Source organism: Nymphaea colorata, chromosome 10 (assembly GCF_008831285.2).
Source record: "Nymphaea colorata isolate Beijing-Zhang1983 chromosome 10, ASM883128v2, whole genome shotgun sequence".
Classification (NCBI taxonomy): Eukaryota; Viridiplantae; Streptophyta; class Magnoliopsida; order Nymphaeales; family Nymphaeaceae; genus Nymphaea; species Nymphaea colorata.
In genome coordinates, this window is record NC_045147.1 from 19,162,581 (window position 1) to 19,180,945 (window position 18,365).

The 18,365-nt window shown below is 38.2% G+C and overlaps 3 protein-coding genes across 3 annotated transcripts in view; 1 reads left to right on the forward strand and 2 right to left on the reverse strand.

Annotated features, from left to right (window-relative positions):
- The window catches only part of LOC116262267 (uncharacterized), a 15,668-nt gene extending 14,311 nt beyond the window's left edge, over positions 1-1,357 (reverse strand). Inside the window, exon 1 of the mRNA XM_031641453.2 lies at positions 963-1,357. Coding sequence (XP_031497313.1) covers positions 963-1,067 — 105 coding nt within the window. The 5' untranslated portion in view covers positions 1,068-1,357. The remainder of the gene's footprint in view (positions 1-962) is intronic.
- Positions 1,358-3,309: 1,952 nt separating this feature from the next.
- On the forward strand, positions 3,310-6,003 carry LOC116262875 (Golgi apparatus membrane protein-like protein ECHIDNA). The gene is made up of 6 exons (XM_031642404.2): positions 3,310-3,413; positions 4,153-4,209; positions 4,303-4,506; positions 4,669-4,728; positions 5,236-5,362; positions 5,674-6,003. Exons 1-6 carry the CDS (start codon positions 3,396-3,398, stop codon positions 5,760-5,762), a joined length of 555 nt encoding a protein of 184 aa, XP_031498264.1. The 5' UTR covers positions 3,310-3,395; the 3' UTR covers positions 5,763-6,003.
- Positions 6,004-8,692: 2,689 nt separating this feature from the next.
- The window catches only part of LOC116262081 (E3 ubiquitin-protein ligase UPL6), a 32,772-nt gene continuing 23,099 nt past the window's right edge, over positions 8,693-18,365 (reverse strand). The window contains exons 18-26 of the mRNA XM_031641144.2: positions 13,829-13,896; positions 13,009-13,075; positions 11,737-11,907; positions 11,566-11,655; positions 10,138-10,218; positions 9,913-9,986; positions 9,396-9,467; positions 9,225-9,317; positions 8,693-9,147 (exon numbers count right to left, since the gene is read on the reverse strand). Of these exons, the coding sequence (XP_031497004.1) occupies positions 9,081-9,147; positions 9,225-9,317; positions 9,396-9,467; positions 9,913-9,986; positions 10,138-10,218; positions 11,566-11,655; positions 11,737-11,907; positions 13,009-13,075; positions 13,829-13,896 (783 nt within the window). The 3' untranslated portion in view covers positions 8,693-9,080. The remainder of the gene's footprint in view (positions 9,148-9,224; positions 9,318-9,395; positions 9,468-9,912; positions 9,987-10,137; positions 10,219-11,565; positions 11,656-11,736; positions 11,908-13,008; positions 13,076-13,828; positions 13,897-18,365) is intronic.

An 18,365-nucleotide genomic window follows, 5' to 3' on the forward strand; every position in this document is an offset into this window, starting at 1 on the left:
AGTGTTCAAGGTGAAAGGAATTGGAACCAAGCTATTGATGGCAAAAGTATTGCACAAATCATGGCAATAGACATTAGACTATAAAAACCACTGATAATACAGTAGACCGAAGGAAGCATATTACAAGGCTAAAAAAAGAACGCACCGAGGTTTGCTTCCAATATAACAAATGACACTGTTTTTCAAAGTGATCTTACAGGTATTCTTTTCACCAAATCCGTATCCATAAAGATCCTTTAGATGACTACATAACTTCGTTTCAACCATCAAACCCAAGAATATCTTGCGAATGTGACGTATCCCAGGCACTGTCAAGCTCTATGAAAACTTACGCAGAAGAATGTTTTCCCTTCTAACTAAACGGCGGTAGAGGTCCTTCTCCGAGCTTACCTACTGTAACTTCCATGAATATATCTAATTCATAAAAATCAAATCACCGGTTCTACATTTCTTCATATCTCCTATGATTCTCCGATATCCACCCACCCACCCACTTCCCCTCTTTTACGGCATAATGATATAGCTACGCACCAGTTCTCTTCTTTATCACTAAGCATCGGCTGCTCTTCAGAAGCATTGGGTTTTCATTAACCAACTAAAGACAGTGCAGCTAAATCTGACGTATCGTTCAATATCAAAGAAAAATAATACATCGAAATGGCAAAGACAAGCATTCCGCCAATGCAATGCAATATAATATCACCACCGACTCCGTTCAATGCAACTGCGAGACATTAACGACCCAAGCATCCTAATTCTACAAGAATAATAATGCGTCGAACCGCATGGAATAATTCACGCAAGGTTAGTAATCGACCAAACAATCCGCAAGAACACCAAGTCAGCAATTGGGAATAGAATATCTACCGTATTCCACTTTAGATACTACTACCAAAGAGGAAGAAGAAACTAAGGTTTTCGATAGGACCGTGAACCTACGGCAATTGGAAAAGACAACGAACCTTGGGGTTGAGATCGTAAACGTTAGCACATCGCATGCCGATGTGACGGCGGAGGCACTTGACCTCCGCCGCCACATCGGCGGTGTTCATCCGCACCTTCACCATGCCCTCCGGTGGTTGCCGCCGGGGCAAAGGAGATTCTGGACTCCCACTTCTTCAGCAGAAACGAAGGGGCCCTCCCTATTCTCCCTTGATTTTCTGTCCCGAGCCAGACCTCGCACCCCTCGTTGTCCGATTCCCAGAAGGTCGGGGTTTTCACCGGAACACTAATTCTGTGCCTCCTTGGAAACCAAGCGGGAAGTCCGACGAAGGCCCTCCGGTAAGAATCTAGTCGGAAAAATGAACGTAAAAAGACTTGCCGCCGAAATTGGCTCCACCAGGACTTCGAAGACAGCGGGAAGGCTCTCTTTCTTGCTAGTGTCGTAGAGGACGGAATTGGAAACGGCATTTCGGGTTCGAATCTGTTAAGGTTACGACCCGGTCTCCTATGGAGTTCAACGTCACCATGTAAGTGGGATGTGAGAGGAAAGAGGATGTGAGCATATTTTAGTTTTAAAATGACACAAAAAATGTGAAACATAAACAAGCGACCTTGGAACTCCAGAGCTTAAACATTACTTATCATGTTTATGGTGTGATTAGTGGGGGCTATGTTCCCTTACTGTAAAGGGGTGGATCTTACATGCAAGTTAAAACACGTGGAAAACTCGCAAAATAGCACTAATGTAGCTTCGGGCTCGAGAAGGATTAAATTTACATTAAGTTATTATGTTTTTTCTATTTATTTCATTTTTTTTTTTGCAATAAAACCTATATTTTTGTTTTCATTTTCTTTCCCTCCTTCTCAATTGCCAATCAATTACAGGATTTACTATCATTTCCTTCCATTCAGACAGGCCCCAAGGGAGAGAGAGGAGGTTCAGTTCAGAGATTAATCTTTTCACTCATCCATAAATATGGAATATAGGCAAAAAAAGTTGACAACAGTACATTTAACTAATCTTTCAAAACCAAAACCAAAACCATAACCAGCTGTATTCAAATCCCTTAAAGGGTTGGTAGGCGGCCAGTTTTCATTTCAAACTCCCATAACGTCAATCCTCTGTGCTGCAAAAAGAAGGGGAAGGCACCGCTATGCATTATTACATGGTAGGGGCTCTTACCTTGAAGTACCAAATCAGCCCTGGACCTTAGGGGATGAAAAGGGAAGGGGTTCAAGTTACCCAATGGTTTAGACCCAATTTAGTAGTAGGAGAAGCCGTGAAGCTAGGGCCATCTTTATCGTCATGCGCATTGACTCACATAATTTATTTTATTTACATATCACTTGTGCCACACTAGTTAGTTGTTACATATTGAAGCCTCTAGAAATTTAAGATTTCTTACATTAGTACTCTTCAATTACAAATGTCTTGTTCCTCTACTGCACTCTAGTAATCAAAAACAACGTTGGGCATACTTCAAGTATACAGACCAGACAACTTACTCATATTCATCTCCAGCCTTACCAAGAAGCTTAGTGTTCAAAACTATGATCACCTTTCTAAGGAAAGTTCAAAAGTTCCTTGCCATCGAATGAAATACACACTAAATTTAGTTAGTGAGAAAATTGGAGAACATGAGACCATAATTTCAGAAGGCAGAAATCCAGTTGCACACGAGGTGATGCAATTCCACTTTCCCTTCTCACATAAGAAGGTGGCATGTGTTTGTTAAAACAAACAAGGCCTAAAAAGTTCGCAAGGTTTCTTAGAAGTTTTTACATTCGATAAGGAGGCATTTGACAGCCTTGAATTTTGAGTCTAAAATAAGAATTGTAGAAGCAAAATCCCACCTCAAACTGGAATTGCAATGGAAATTTCAGTTATAATTTTCCTTTATCTTTGATAATTTGGAATTTTGATTACAAAATTGGAAATGGGTTGTTTGATAAAACAGAAAATTCTAAAATTGATGAATTAAAACTTTTATGACTTGTGCCTTAAAGAGAGAGAAAAAGTTTTGAAATTCTAAAATCATAATGCTACCCTGTAAGGTGCAATCACAATTCCAGAATTTGATTAAAAAAAGAAACCTATAATTTTTGAAATGACAATGCAATTTTTATTTCATAAAAAATAAGAATTTTAATTACAGAATTCCACAATTCCGTCCTCCTCCTAAAGTATTGGATCAAACATGATTGCCATGCGAGATCCATTTTACAAAGAAGTGCAAGTGGGAGACGGGCTTGATTCTGCAATTCCCGTTAGTGTTCCTTTTTTTGGACCAACGAAGGGTCAAGCCGACCAACCCGAACCGAGGGGACAGCGTTGCTCACTACGGGCATGGATCGAGTAGATCCGAACCACTCCCAGGCGCTACAAAAGGACGTGAACAGATTCCCAGCTCCCCCTCGGTGATGGCAGGAGCTTTCCGGATCTGCACGTAGAGATGGATCCGAACCTGCAGGTACCTGATTCCGTCCGATCTATGGGATTTTTTTCAAGTGGTTGCTCATAAACTATTTTGTTCATTGTTGCTGATCTTAAGTTTTCTCTATCACCGTGCGTTTACGTCATTGATTGCGATGGATGAATTTTATTTAGGACTGGTTTGTTCAGTTTTCACGTTGAATTTGGTGAATTTTGTTTATCGTCGCGCTTCTAAATAATACTTTCCTGAATTTTAAAGAAGTATCTCTAAATTATTTTTTCTGTTGTTGATCTTATCTTTTCATCGTAATTCCGACCAGTGCAAATACTTGTGCCTGATTTGTTTCTGTCGTTGATCGTATTCAACACTGTAATTTGTAAAGCAGTATGTGCAGGATTTGATTTTTGTTTTTATTTTGGTGGTTATCTTGCGATGCAATAGCGTTCATGGGGGTTATGTGTATGCTGCTACTTGTACAGAATAGTGGTGTAAAGTGGGTTTTTAATTCCTCTTCTTTCATTCTTTTGGATAAGTCGGTGCCTCGCTGGGTGTTTATATGGGCATTGATAACAAAAGACATTGATAACAAAAGAAATGGAATTTCTCCCTGTATTTAGATGGCCTCCTCCCGGAAGAATGTCTTGGTGTCTTATACAGCATTAAGGTGCCGAGTGCAATCCCTTAGCGCATTCGGGTTCTCTAAAACAAGGGGCCTGATCCTGCAAACTCTTGAGTTTCAATATATCTCACTCAGTGACAAACTTTTCGATCGCAGGTTGTAGAAGAGAACTACGCTAATCCGAAAACTTGTTTTTTTCATGTCCTCTTCAAGGTTCCTTTCAATCTTCTTACTGTCTATATTTTTGTTCGGATTTCATTCCTTTCTTTGTTTGTACCTTCGATAATGGTGCTTTGATCTTGACAGTCAGCTGCATTGGCGTTCTACATTTTATCAGCTCTGTTCGTGAGCAACTTTGTCATCATATTTGTTATTACGGTCTTTTTGTCTGCACTTGATTTCTGGGTCGTTAAGAATGTCAGTGGACGAATACTCGTTGGCCTACGATGGTGGAATGAAATAAATGATCAGGGAGAGAGCGTGTGGAAATTTGAGAGCCTTGATCAAGAGGTATGTGGTGCTATTTTTGGCTTAAACACTACCTCTATGGGTTAAAGCTTCTGTCCGAGATATATATATGTCAGTATATGTTACCCATGTTCTGCTTACTGCTGTTCTGAACACTAGAAAGAAAATAACTTCGTTTGTTTCCCCCTTTTTGCCTTAATACAGTCCTTGGCTCGGATGAATAAAAAGGATTCTTGGCTCTTCTGGTGGACCCTTTACCTTACTGTAAGTCTTTTTTCTCTTTTTTTCTTCCCTTGTCTTTAAAGTAGCCAGGGGCTCCAATGCAAGTGTCTGAAAAGATAGTTGCGACGTTGATGCAAATTTTACCTACTGGGGGTCTAACATGAGTTTATAGCATGTTTTTAATCTGACATTCTGCTATGAAAAATCTGATGCTATAGTGATTTGAATATAATAAGTCGGGGCAAGTGCACATCTGCAGATAAATATGCTTGCGACATCTCCATTTTGAATGTCCAACATCCCAATTTGTTCTTGACGTAAGGAGAAGAGGTTATCATAAAGTCAAGATTTCTTTCTGTACTAGGTGTCATGTTTCCGCTTGGCAACCAGTTTAGTTTTTGAACCAGGTTCTTAATTTTTGCTAGCACTGTCCACTCTGCAGGCATACACTTCGTTTTATTTACTTTTTTTTCCTCTTCGGAGTCATATATGTAGTTTCGATATTCAGTTTCCATCTCCTTTGACTAAGATATGCTTCTTACTCTGCAGGCAGTTGCTTGGGTCTTCCTTGGGATATTTTCACTGATAAGGTTCCAAGCAGATTATGTTCTAGCTATAGGAGTTTGTTTGAGCCTAAGCATTGCAAACATTGTTGGCTTTACCAAATGCCGCAAAGGTATGTGTTAAATATTCGTTATACATTTAACTCACTGATCTGCTTCAGCTAAATTCGCTAGCTCACAACTGGACTTTTATCATTTCCTGCCGATTAGCAACATTAGTTACCAAAATTATGAAGCATTGCGACTTATGAAAGCTTGCTTTTCTACATGTTTTAACTTGAGGCATTGGATCTAGCATTAATGTTGATTAGGCCGCACCTGACAGTTTTTAGCTTTATTTGTTCTTCCTGGTTGATAGGGTGAAGGATAATGTCTACGTGCTGCATGTTGCTTCTTATTTGAACATCTTTTGTTTTTCATCCAGATGCAAAGAAGCAACTTCAAGCCTTCGCATCCAAAACCATTGCATCTCGTGTCTCATCAACACTACAATCGGCATTCAGCATCGTGTGAATTTCATACAGCAGTTCATCAAGGGTGAGGTTCTCAATGGGCCATGGCGTTGGAACTTGTTGCTGCTTTCCTTTGCAATGCAGCAGATTCTTTTTTCTCGATACATATCATTGTCTGCAGTGCCTTCTCTTCCTCCTGCATAATAGCATAAATTTCAGAATTTTTGTGATTCAGAGACTGAAAAAACATCACATTTCATTTCCTATATGAAATCAAGAAAACCGCACTTTCTTTATCCTCATGAGACTTGAGACGGCATTGTTCATCCAGACTTCTCATGCTTTGGGTTTAATTGCCTTGGTGAACTCAAAGACCATTGAAAACTATCTGGATAACAATTGTGGTTTCCATGCTTGATAAGGGTGTCCACGGTGACACCAACATAGTTCCTCTGGAACCATTTCTTCAGGTTGGTGTTGAAAAATATTGCACCGAGGGGCGCAAAATCCACCCTAGTTATGGAAAACCATGTCAGAAACTAAATTCGTGTTGTGGGCCTTGTGGCGGAAACTGGAAGTCACTAAAATATGGTCCCAACCACAGCTTCTTTTCAGCTTTGTTCAAATTGGTGGTAGGGATGCAATTTAGATCGGCTAATACATTAAAAATCCCTAAGACCAAAGCCCCAACCATATCCATGCCGCTCATGTTTTTAGTTAAGGATCCCAATGGATCTTCAGATATGTACTTTACCATAACTGTTTTTCAGATATTTATGCATTTGGATTTGAATTCATGTTCAAATTTAGATGAAGAAAAATATATACTCTATCTAAATCAATCCATTTTTTAGATTAACATCCAAATCCGATTTTAAAATAAAATTCAAACGATGTTATGGACATTGAGTATAGAATTTTTATTTTAAACTATATTCGATCTGAATCCATATCCAATCAATATTTTTAAATCCGAATCCAAATCTGATTGGATGTCATTTTATATCTTAATTCGATTCAAAATTCTTAATTGGATGTTAATTCTTTTTTTTCCTATCCTATTCTTTTTATGCAATTTGGTTGTATACAAGATCTAAGTCGAATTTATTGACATCCCTATTTCCAGTTCAGCTGTGAAGGATGATAACACTACAATTTGTGTGTAGGCACTTTAAAGCATCAGATAAGAAGAATATTATGTTGTTGGGAAACATAATTGGGAAACATCATGTCCTTGTTTTAGGAAACCTGATGTAATTAACAATGCTGATCTTAGATCTTACACTAACACACTAGACCTAATAGTCTATGCTTTCCGAGAGAAAAAAAAAAAAAAATATTGGCTTTGAATACTTGTTCTATGACCACAATATTGAAAGGCGTTCTTTGAGACCAAAATCACCAAACTATTATAATTGTGAGGTCTGAAAATTGAAGCCCAAGGAGGTGATTTTCCCATCTATCTACTAAAAGGAAATGAAAATAAATGAAAAGAAGCAATAGGAGAGAATTTTGGGCTAGCCTGGTCATGAAATGTCATATCAAGTGCCTTTTGGTAAAAAAATATAGCAATCTCTACGTGTTGAGGCTGCCTCGACGCTACGTAGCTCATCTTGCACCTTGCAGGGCTGCGTGGATCCTCTTTTATCGCAAATATCGAAGGATCATCACGCTGTTGGACTGCAAGTAGGGCAGCACAAAGAGTCCGAGTAACTCAAGCCCTTCTTGAGCTTGACTTGAGCTCAACTCATTTATCTAAACACGTAAAATTCAACCCTAAAACTGAATTCATCTAGTTATATAAAGGAGCTCAAGTGAGATGGTCTCAGCTCATCTAAACACAGTTAAGCTTGACTAAGCTCACCGAATGGCTGTATGAAAGAAAATTTTCCTCGTGCTGTCAAAAAATGCTTTGGATTCAATGGGTGTCAAGCGGATTCATAAACAGAGGTTGTCAGTTCAAAATCAACATCTGCACTTCGTATATTAGAAGAAAAATGAAAAATGTACTTAGAAAAGCTCTAGTTTGCCCGAGATAAAATCAACCAATAATTTTAAGCATGGTTAAAAAGCTTGCGCTGAGATAATAGAGATTGCGCCAAGTTAAAGCTGGCTGGGCTCGTCTCCGGCTGCTCTAAACACGAACAACACTACCGAAGCCCCCCCTGTCATCGAGGTTGTGTCTCACCCAGATATAGATTGCCCGCGCCAGTTGAAACAGTCACTTCTGTGCATTTAGGGCTTAGGCGTCCACTAAGATTTTTCACTGATGGGAAACATCCATTGAGAAAGGGATGTGAAAACAGCTCCTGGGCAGGTCGTCAAGAGTAGCATACTCGCCTACTCGCTCTCTCTTGTAACGTACATCAATGTTGTAATAATGGTATTAGTGCTGTGTTGGTTCGTTCCCTGATACGGCATATAAACCTATCCTGTACTGTGTAACGGCGACCGCGAGGGGCCAATATGCCGAGACACTCATTAATGATTTTCCTACAACACTGGTGCACACACATCGAATATAAAATCGCTACACCAAACACGGATGTCCCTGTAAAAACGAATTTTGCATCTAAATAACAACTCCTACAAACATTTATGACTCGCAGGGCCCACCAATGCACACTAACCAGTATTCGTGTAGCAAGCTGTTCTTTTTTTTTTTCCAAATATATATAGCTTAGGAAAAAACCCAGGCGGAGAAAATTTGTCAGCAAGGCATATAAAACTTGCCCTCCAAGGTCTGTCTGGCATGCGTTGGCTTTCGCAAGGGGCCGATGCCACTGAGATCTGGCTGGCGGCAACCAGCAAATGGCTCAACCAGGTGAGCCAAACCCCTCCCCTAACATCAGCAGCAAACGTGCCTATAGATCTTCAGCCGGTAGACTACTCTCAAGACACTCTACTGCGCGGCTTAATCGGCAGTCCTTTTTTTTTTTAAAAAAAAAGGGAGAAAACATAAAAAATTGAACGCATCTCAACAATGAACCCTTTAAAAAATTTTGGAGATCAAGCTCCCCGACTATAAATTAATATTTTGGAGATACGCAGCCGGTGGTCGGCTGATAATCGGCAAATCTCTTGGTCAGCAACTTTTACAGATTTAGGGCGTGCCCCCTCAACATATACATGGGCAAGCCACAGATATTACCACTCTATGTACATACAAAAACAGATAAATACAAATAAATACCTTTAGCCCAGGACGTTTATGATGTATGTACATAGCTGCAGCGGCAGCAACAAGATCCAACCCCTGATAGCGTAGGTCAGCTCTGCCGTTGTGATCGACTGCTCAAGGAAGGAAGCCAGGCACGGCTTTGCACAAGTGGACTCCCACAGCTAGGCGAGCAGTGTGTCTGGCACTGTATTCGCACGATCAACTTAAATCAAATCCAGCATCCGCATTTATTGCATAGACCAGTTTCATTTCCATTTTTTCCTTGCTGAGACACAGGAGCAAACATTTAGCAGGACCAGAAAAAGGAAACGCTGCCAATAAGATACTCAAATGCCCGCATACCTTTTATAAGGAGGAAGTTTTAAAAGATTCATACACGTTGCAGAAGTTGGAAGGCGATCAAGGGTGTCTTCAGATGCATCATCAGGAGCAGCCCTGCAGATTGTACAAATATACGATAAACACAAAGACAGATCCACCGCATACGTGTCTAGAAAATTGTTAAATAGGCACCTTTGTATGCAAAATCTTGGTTCCAAATACTTGAACCCAAGAAGAGGTCCACGAGAGCATCCAGTAACGAACCTGGCATATTAATAGCTCGGCTAGTTAATTGTAGCAAAAGATAAAGCATATAAGTTTATTGACATAAAACTCTAGCTACGACCACAAAACAACGGATTCTACTTCATAATTCCCAATACTGAAGCAACAAAGGTGTACATTTTCACAACTTTTGAATACTCGAAATTTTACTAAACAGGAACATGCAAATGAGATTTCAAAATTATGTAATCAAATAAAGGCAAATTCAGGTAACTACACTTCCACAACCTAGGTTTACTCATGCAATGAGAAATTTCATTGGCTTGCATTTGGTCAAGGATCAAGTGACTATCTTTAAATTCAGCCCAACAGATCACACCGGTCTAACAAAAATTGCTTTGCTTTGGTGACGCTTATCAAAAGGCTGTTAACTGATGTATGCCATCCACAGGTGGGAGTAGAGAATGTTGACAAGAGGACCTACTTCAGGAATTTCTTTTGCTGCTCCGGTGACAAGCTCCTCAGCACTTCCCAAAACATCTCAATAACAGGGTGCTTCTGTTGAGAAAAGAAATGTCACAAAACATTTAAAGTGTGAGTTAATCCCAGGTCATTGGATGTAAAAACATCCGATGTTGGAACAAACAACGGTAACCATTTTTCACCCAAGGGTTTTGAGGAATATTCTCATAGACAAAAATGGGAATACCTCATGATAACCACCAGCATAATGTGCAGTTGAGCATAAATCATCAACATCCATACCATCAAGAGATCCTGAAATAAGAAGCTGCGAGATGAAAACAAAAGGAAGAAAAAATTAATTTCATCCAATACAAGGAAAAGGAATTGGTCAAGTAGTTTTCCACTTCTACAAAAACAAAAGCCAAAGAAATTGAAAAGCAAAGACAAATATAAGACTAAAGGAACAGTGCATAATATGAAATGTGATCAACATTTGCAAGATAGATTGTGCCCACAATGTGGGAGGTCAAAACTTCATTTTCACCACATGGCCCAAAATGTACACGAATTATGAAGATATCAAAGATTATCTAGGAATCGCATCAAATAATTAGTGGAGCTAACTACTTATGCATAAATCACCACCAGAGAACAGCTAGCTAGTAGAATTTCGCAATTGGAATATATTCTTTATCAGTGGCCATTATGAAATTGGCCAGCATATGCACATGAAGATGGCAGGTTCAAACAGAGAATTCAAGAATCATTAGCCTCCAGGATGGACTTTTGTATCCCAAGGAAATAAAAAAGCTACAATACTCTATATGCAGGCAAAGACAAGCACAGAACCATGACCCAACTGTTCCAGTGGGTTTTCAATCTGTATTATGACAGGATGCTTCAAGTAGTTTCGCATCCATATATAATATGTAAATGAATTACAAAGAGATTGACATGCTATACAGGAGTAGAGGCTAACAACTTCAAGCAACTCATTTGTCCACCCAGCTTCAGTTGTCTGCATCCTCAAGAAAGCAATCGAGAAAACAAATTTGACAAGCTCATAGACAAGTTGATTAGCAACCAGCAGACAATGGTAAGATAACTGGATTTTTTTTTTCAGCCATTTCTCAATGTACACAAGCTTTAAACCACCTACCAGCAGTAGTGCTGTAATCAGATCAAAAGAGCTTTCACTATGATTACACCCACAATGAAATTAAACATATCTACATAGGGAAAACCCGTTTTGTCCCTCTCATCCCAGCTGTTCCAGTGGGTTTTCAATAACTTTGTGATATTTATGAGCTAAACTTACCAAAAGAGTGGAGACATTGTGAAAATAAACACATTTTCTGCAAAATCTAAAAGAACATGTGTTGGAAGATTTGAAATAAAACAATGTCTTAATTGCTAGTACATTAAACAGCTACTAACTCACAGGAAACTCCTTTGGGCCAAAGTAGAGAAAGGACCATCTGACACATGCTTGTATCAGCATTTGTGGAAGCAAAGATGTGACGAAGCAACCACAAGAGGAAAAGTGATAAAGATGACAAACTTTCGTGAAATTCATTTCTAAACATCTGAACTAAAAACAAATGAAGAAGTAGTAGACAAGGTTTAAAAAAATATCCCAGCCTCCAGAAAGATTTTAGGGAAAAGTCAAAACCTGGAGCTCATGTTCATTGAACATTGATATCCAATCAGGCTGTATAAGCTGCTGAAATCCTTGTAAAAAGTTTGAACTTTGCTGACGAATCTGCAAGTGGAGAGCAAATTGTGGTATTAAACAATACAAACCAATTTTCGCAAAATTTAGACTGGAAGGAACATAGATTACCTGAATATTCAATCTATGGTTGGCAACAAGGTGAATAAACGTTATCACATTCTCATTTTTAACCTGTAAATCCTTTCCACCTGGAAGCAGTTCTTCTTCAGTCTGCTCACCGTACTCATTATTTACGACAACGAAATATAGTCCCAACTCAGAAATGTCTCCTTTATAATGCTGCAATGATAAACCCAAATCTCTTTCAACAGAATCTAAACATGAAGCGTGCAGTGAAGACTAAAACACAAGGCTCCAATAGCAGCAAAAAAATACAAATAATAAGTGACTATATAGGAAAAATATAGCAAATAAGAAAAAAAAAATCCCCTTGAACTGTGGAAAACAGCATCCCAGTAATTGAATGTCAATGGAACAAGGATACAAGTCCAACCATGTTCCTGAGCTGAACATTTCAAAATCTTTTTGCTGAAAATGATATCAGTCATAATATTTTGGAATTCAGCTTGAGACTTATTTCTTGTAAGTGTTTCCATAAATTCCCAAATTCCACCAATTCTCTCTGAAGAGTCAGCCTGTCCTAACTTCATTATCAAAGATATCCCCACAGATTCAATATCAAATTCTTCAATTTTCAACACAAAAGCAAAAGTGAATCTTTTTCAGAGAGAAAAAAATGGAAAAGGCTACTCAGAAATTGAAAGAACAAAGAAAACCCCAAAAGAAGAAGAAAATAACATAATAGTCATATTGTATATGAACTTCTATTTGCATGGTCATATTTTACATTTACACTTCATTGTCATCGGAAACTATGTTCCATCTGTTATTGCTGTAATGCAAGCTTAGTTGTTTCTCCATGACTTGAATGGCCTCAGTCTTCCCTATACCATGTTCACACATCAAGTGACCTTGGGGTAGTCCTTGAGGCTCGAAGGCAGTTATAAACACTTTTTGAAAGCATATTGGGAAAACTTACTTTTTAAATGAATATAGAAGTTTTCATTTTAAAAAAACTATCCTCGTTCATGAAGAATACAGTGAAAAAGGCTTCTTATATATATATATATATATATATATATATATATATATATATATATATATATTATGTTTATAGTAGGTTTATTTCTAAAGACGTCATTCTCAATCCTTCACTCTTTCTTCCTTCTTTAATTCACCCTCCTACAACCTCCCCTCCCCCTTCCCCACTATCACCATCACAACGGCAAGTTAACAGTTCAGGCAAACATAAGAGAATTAATCATGCAAAGAAAGAACTCATGAACATGCAAAATAACCACTAAACATATAGTCACATACCTTCAAGAACAGGAGGTGCCGGTACAACTCCGGATCCAAAGAAGGCAAGTCATTGAGGTAGTTATGCCTATGCAAGATAAAGACCATAAGCAACAGAAAAGAAAAAGACAAGATCAAAAAGGATTTTAGAACTCTAGAAATGATCTTCTCTCTACTATGTCTGTATGCCATGACACCTGGTGAAAGAAGTAAACAATTGACAGGCTACTCATAAGAATCATAAGCATAAACTCAGAGTCAAACTCTTATTTTGATAACATTGCATATACCAAACATATTCTCCTGATCCGGAACCCTTCTTCAATGAGATTCAGTAAATAGCAAAAAAAAAAAAAAAAAAACAATGGTATTATTGGGATGGACAACTGCACATTTAACTAAAAACAGCATATGCAACTCCACTTAACGAATAGCACTGTGGTGTCCACAACAATCAAGTAAATGTGACCAGCAAGGACTTCAACCTGATTAAAAAAAACAATAATCCTCTACACAGCTTGTGTTGTAAGACCAGATGGACAAAATGAGTGACAATTCATGAAGTGTGTCCACAAACAAACAGGTAGTAAAGATCAAATATATTAACAAAGTAATGTCCTCTTGAATTGATTATTCATTTATTCACGTTGATATCATATATAGAAAATCACATGCAAAAGTTTCTAAAAAATTAGAAAGGATTCATAAGCTTCTATTGCAGCAAATAAGCTGATATATTCAAATTACTTGTAGCTATGAAAAGATCTGAAGATGAGAAACAGGAGTTATTTATATAAAAAAACACCAAAGTATTTGCATGGCTTAAAGGAACTAAACTTACTTTTGCTTCAATTTACTCAAGAAGAATGTCGCAAATGGTATGTCAACAAGAATCCCTTCGAACATTGCCTAGAAATATAAGTACAAAACATGGGAAAACATCACCAGAAGTTTTCACATCAAATATGAAATTTATAAGCAGGAAAACATATCACTATCACTATTCAAATGAAGGTTAAACCAGGACAAATACAAATGGAGATGACTCAATTAAAAGAGCATTCTCACTTGAATGCTCATAATGGCAACCATGCAAATGAGGTGGACATTTTTGTAATTTCCCATGATAATTTGGTGGCGGACTTGATACTGCTGAAACTAAAATGTGGAAGTAACAATGCTACATGTTGTATGGAGTTTTGTCCAGAAGAAAAGGTGACAGTGGTTATTCTAGCAGACCTACAAATAGACCCTGACAAGCCAGGGCTCTCAATCAGTAAATAAATAATCACATTGAACATGGTACTATTGGATAACCTAACAAACAATGTCAGAGAATCCAGGTGATTACATGGTTATTTTCGAGGCATTTCTTTTTCACAGCTGAATATCTGCATGATGAAAGATTCGGCTTCCATAGATGATATACTGCATTTTAAAAAGAATGCAGACAAGGAGGCTACAACAATCTTTTTGCATTCCCTCAACCAACAGTTTCCAATAAGATGATCTAGAATTGATATCTTATGGATGGTTGCAGTTTCTTGAGAAAAAGAAAAGACAAAAGAAAGAAGATAAAAATACACATAAAAAGTTGGACCAGTGAAAGTCATTAAGATCTGAACTGATAAAGGAGACTACTAATGTTGATGTATTAATTTTAGCTTTAGGGTACATTTTTTCTTTAAAGTTTAAACCCAACATATTGTTAAAATATAAATCCTTCACCCGTTGAAGAGGAGTCTCTTAGGATTCCACCTCCTTGTAAAATGTGTTAAGATATTTAATGTCCTTGTAACATGTGAAGAGTCTCCTAGGATTCTATGTTGTAGTTAATATCTTTGTTATATGGGAAGTCTCCTAGGATTCTATGGTAGTTAATATCCTTGTAATATGTGAAGTCTCTTAGGTTTCTATGATGTAATTAATGTCCTTGGAGCTTGTGAAATCTCCTAGGATTCTACGATTGGAGACTCTTAGAATTCTGGAAATGGGATTATAAATAGAGGCCGTGCAAACCATTTTGGCTATGGCTTCTTCTCCTCAGTTTCTTCTTGTTTTCATTCTCTCTCTCCCTCTCTCTCTCTCTCTATCTCTATCTTCCTGCGTGAGTGCTGTTTTCTGGTTACAGATATTGGTGCTAGATTTCTATCATGGTATCAGAGCGCCAGGTTACGTTATCTCTACCAAACGAAATGCCCAAACAGGTCTGATCTGGTTAGAACTCTTTTCTCATCTTGTCTCTATCCTGAATTTACTTTTCTCTTGCGCAATTCTTGTTCCTTTTTCTTCTTGCTTACCCAAGGACACATCTTGTTATATCGTGTCTTCTTTCCCTCTCATCTTCTACCTATATACCATTCCTTTCTGCTGTCATGGAAAACCTTTCGCATTCTAACATGTCCTCAAGTTTTCTTCCTCACCTTATTACCGAAAAACTCAACCATGAGAATTATCTGATCTGGAAAAGGCAAATCATGCCTTTCATAAGAAGTCAAGGCCTCTTTGGACATCTCGATGGTTCAACAAAGGCTCCACCAATATCCGTCTTACAAGAAATAAAAAATGAGGCAGGAGAAGTTATTGCTGTTCATGAAGACAACAATCCTGAACATGCTATGTGGATGAGACGTGATCAAAGTCTGGTTGCGTATATTTTGTCCACTTTATCTCAACAAGGGTTACTTTCAGTTTCTGATGATTGTACTGCAGAAGAATTATGGGAAACCCTTGCTGATACCTTTTCCCAAATATCAGAAGCTCGAATTATGTACTTAAAGAAAGAATTTCAGAATTTGAGCAAAGGTTCAACGTCTATCATGGATTATTTGGGGCGTATTAAGGCCGTCGCAGACCAACTTGCTGCCTTAGGGAATAACATTTCTGATAAGGAAAAGGTGCAGCAAACCTTGAATGGACTTGGGCATGATTATCATGCTTTTATTACAGCTCTTGAGGTCCTTCCTGTTCTGCCTTCCTTCAACGAACTACAAGGTAAACTTCTCCAACATGAAATGAATATGAAAAGAGTCATTGAAAGGACTGATCAAGGGAACTCCCAAAATGTGTTGGCTATGAATGTAAAGTTTGGTAAGAGCCATGGGAACTCCAACCATGGTGGTCGTGGCATTCTACCAACACCACATAACCAAGGTATGTCTCCTTTGGATACTTCAAGAAAAATACCAATTTGTTTTCAGTGCAACAAGAAAGGACACATGAAGGCACAATGTTGGTTTAATCCTCAAAATAAAAACAAAGGGGTAAGACATGATTATAAACAAGGAGGACAAAGTTCTAAATCCACCGCTGAAGATATGCAACAGCTATTGATGACCGCATTCTCAAAGATGACTATAAAGCAAAATGAGCAGGGAGAATAGTTCTTGGATTCAGGTGCAGCTACTCATGTGACAGGAAATGCAGGTAAATTGACTAACTTATCCCCTCATTACGGTAGAAGTTGCATTATAACAGGTGATGGAAAATCTCATCCTATTACACATATTGGAAATGCACATATTCCATTGTCATCCTCGTCTCTATCACTGTCTAATGTTGTTCTTGCTCCCAATATCAAAAAGAACATCATATCCATTTCTAAACTCATTGATGATACAAGCTCTTCTGTTGAATTCACACCTTCTTCTGTCTATGTCAAGGACCTCCAAACGAAGAAAATGTTCGCTAGAGGAGAGCGTCAAGGGAATATGTACGTCCTCAAGGAATGTCTACCCAAGGATTCATCCACTTTTGATATAGGATTGAAGACATTTTCTCTTTCTCATAATGCGTCATCAGTGCCAAGTTCTTGCCATTTTCAATCAAAAGTAAGGGGCCCTAACCAATTTTTGGAGTCTGATTTGTGGCATAGTCGGCTAGGACACTGTGGTCGACATTTCATTGAAAAACTTGTCACAGATAGTCTCATTCCAAGATCAAGTTTACCTCTTACTTCAAGTGTCAAAAAATGTTCAAGTTGTGGACTTTGTAAGAGTCATGTTTTACCTTTCCATAATATAAATCAAAGGGCTTCCAAACCTTTTGAAACTATTTTTTCTGATGTATGGGGGCCAGCCCCTATTGATTCCATGTCGGGGTCAAGATATTATGTCTTATTCATTGACTCTTACTCACGTTTTACCTGGATTTACTTCATGAAACACAAATCAGAAGTACCTCACATATTTCGAAACTTCTATGTCATGATTCAAACTAAATTTTCATCCAATGTGGTGCATTTTCAATGTGATGGAGGGGGAGAATATTCCTCGCTTGATTTTATTGAATTTCTACGTGAAAAAGGGATAACTAGACAAATTTCCTGCCCTTACACACCACAACAAAATGGTGTAGTTGAGCGGAAACATCGACATATAGTTGAAAGCGCCATGAGCATGATGCATGATACTAATGTGCCCATTTCCTTGTGGACTGAAGCCTTCCATACTGCTGTATACATAATAAATTGTTTGCCTATGACACTCTTGATGTCTAAATCGCCATATTTTACACTCTTAGGCAAACAACCTGATTACAAGAACTTGAAGGTTTTTGGTTGTGTATGCTATGTTCACGTTGATGCTGCCTTGAGGAACAAGTTTCAAGACAAAGCTATTCAATGTAGATTCGTTGGATATGCTGATGAATATAAAGGTTTTCGATGCTATGATCCAACAACTAAACGTATCAAAACTTCAAGAAATGTCATTTTTGATGAACATAGTTTTGATAATACAAATGAAATGCCTATGACCATTGAATCTTATGATCCCTGGACCAGTACACAGTTATTCAATGCAGATCCTGTTATAGAAAATGATGTGCCTCAAAGTGAAGATTCAGAGAGAGCAATACAACCGTCGGATATGGCTCAAAGTGAAAATCAAGAAGATCCAACACAGTCATCAAGTCATCACGAAAACAATAATGAAGAACAGAGCAACAATGCACATCGGTATTCGGGTCTTATCTACAGTCGACGACTAAGGGACAGAGATGCTCACAGTGAAGAAGACAACATGCCCCACCTTAGAAGATCCCAACGCATTCGCCATCCCATTCACAGGTGGGTTAGCTATGATTCTTTATCACTTGATTTTCAGTTATTCATGGCAAAAGTTGGCAAGGAGGAAGAACCTACTTCATTTGATCAAGCATCAAAATCACATCATTGGAGAAAGGCTATGAAAGAAGAAATGGATGCCTTGCATGAATGTGGAACATGGGAGATCGTTCTGAGGCCACACGAAAAGAACGTAGTGAGCTCCAAATGGGTATACAAAATTAAATACAAACCTGATGGCAGCATAGAAAGACACAAAGCAAGGTTAGTAGCAAAAGGGTTTACACAACAATATGGAGAAGATTATGATGAG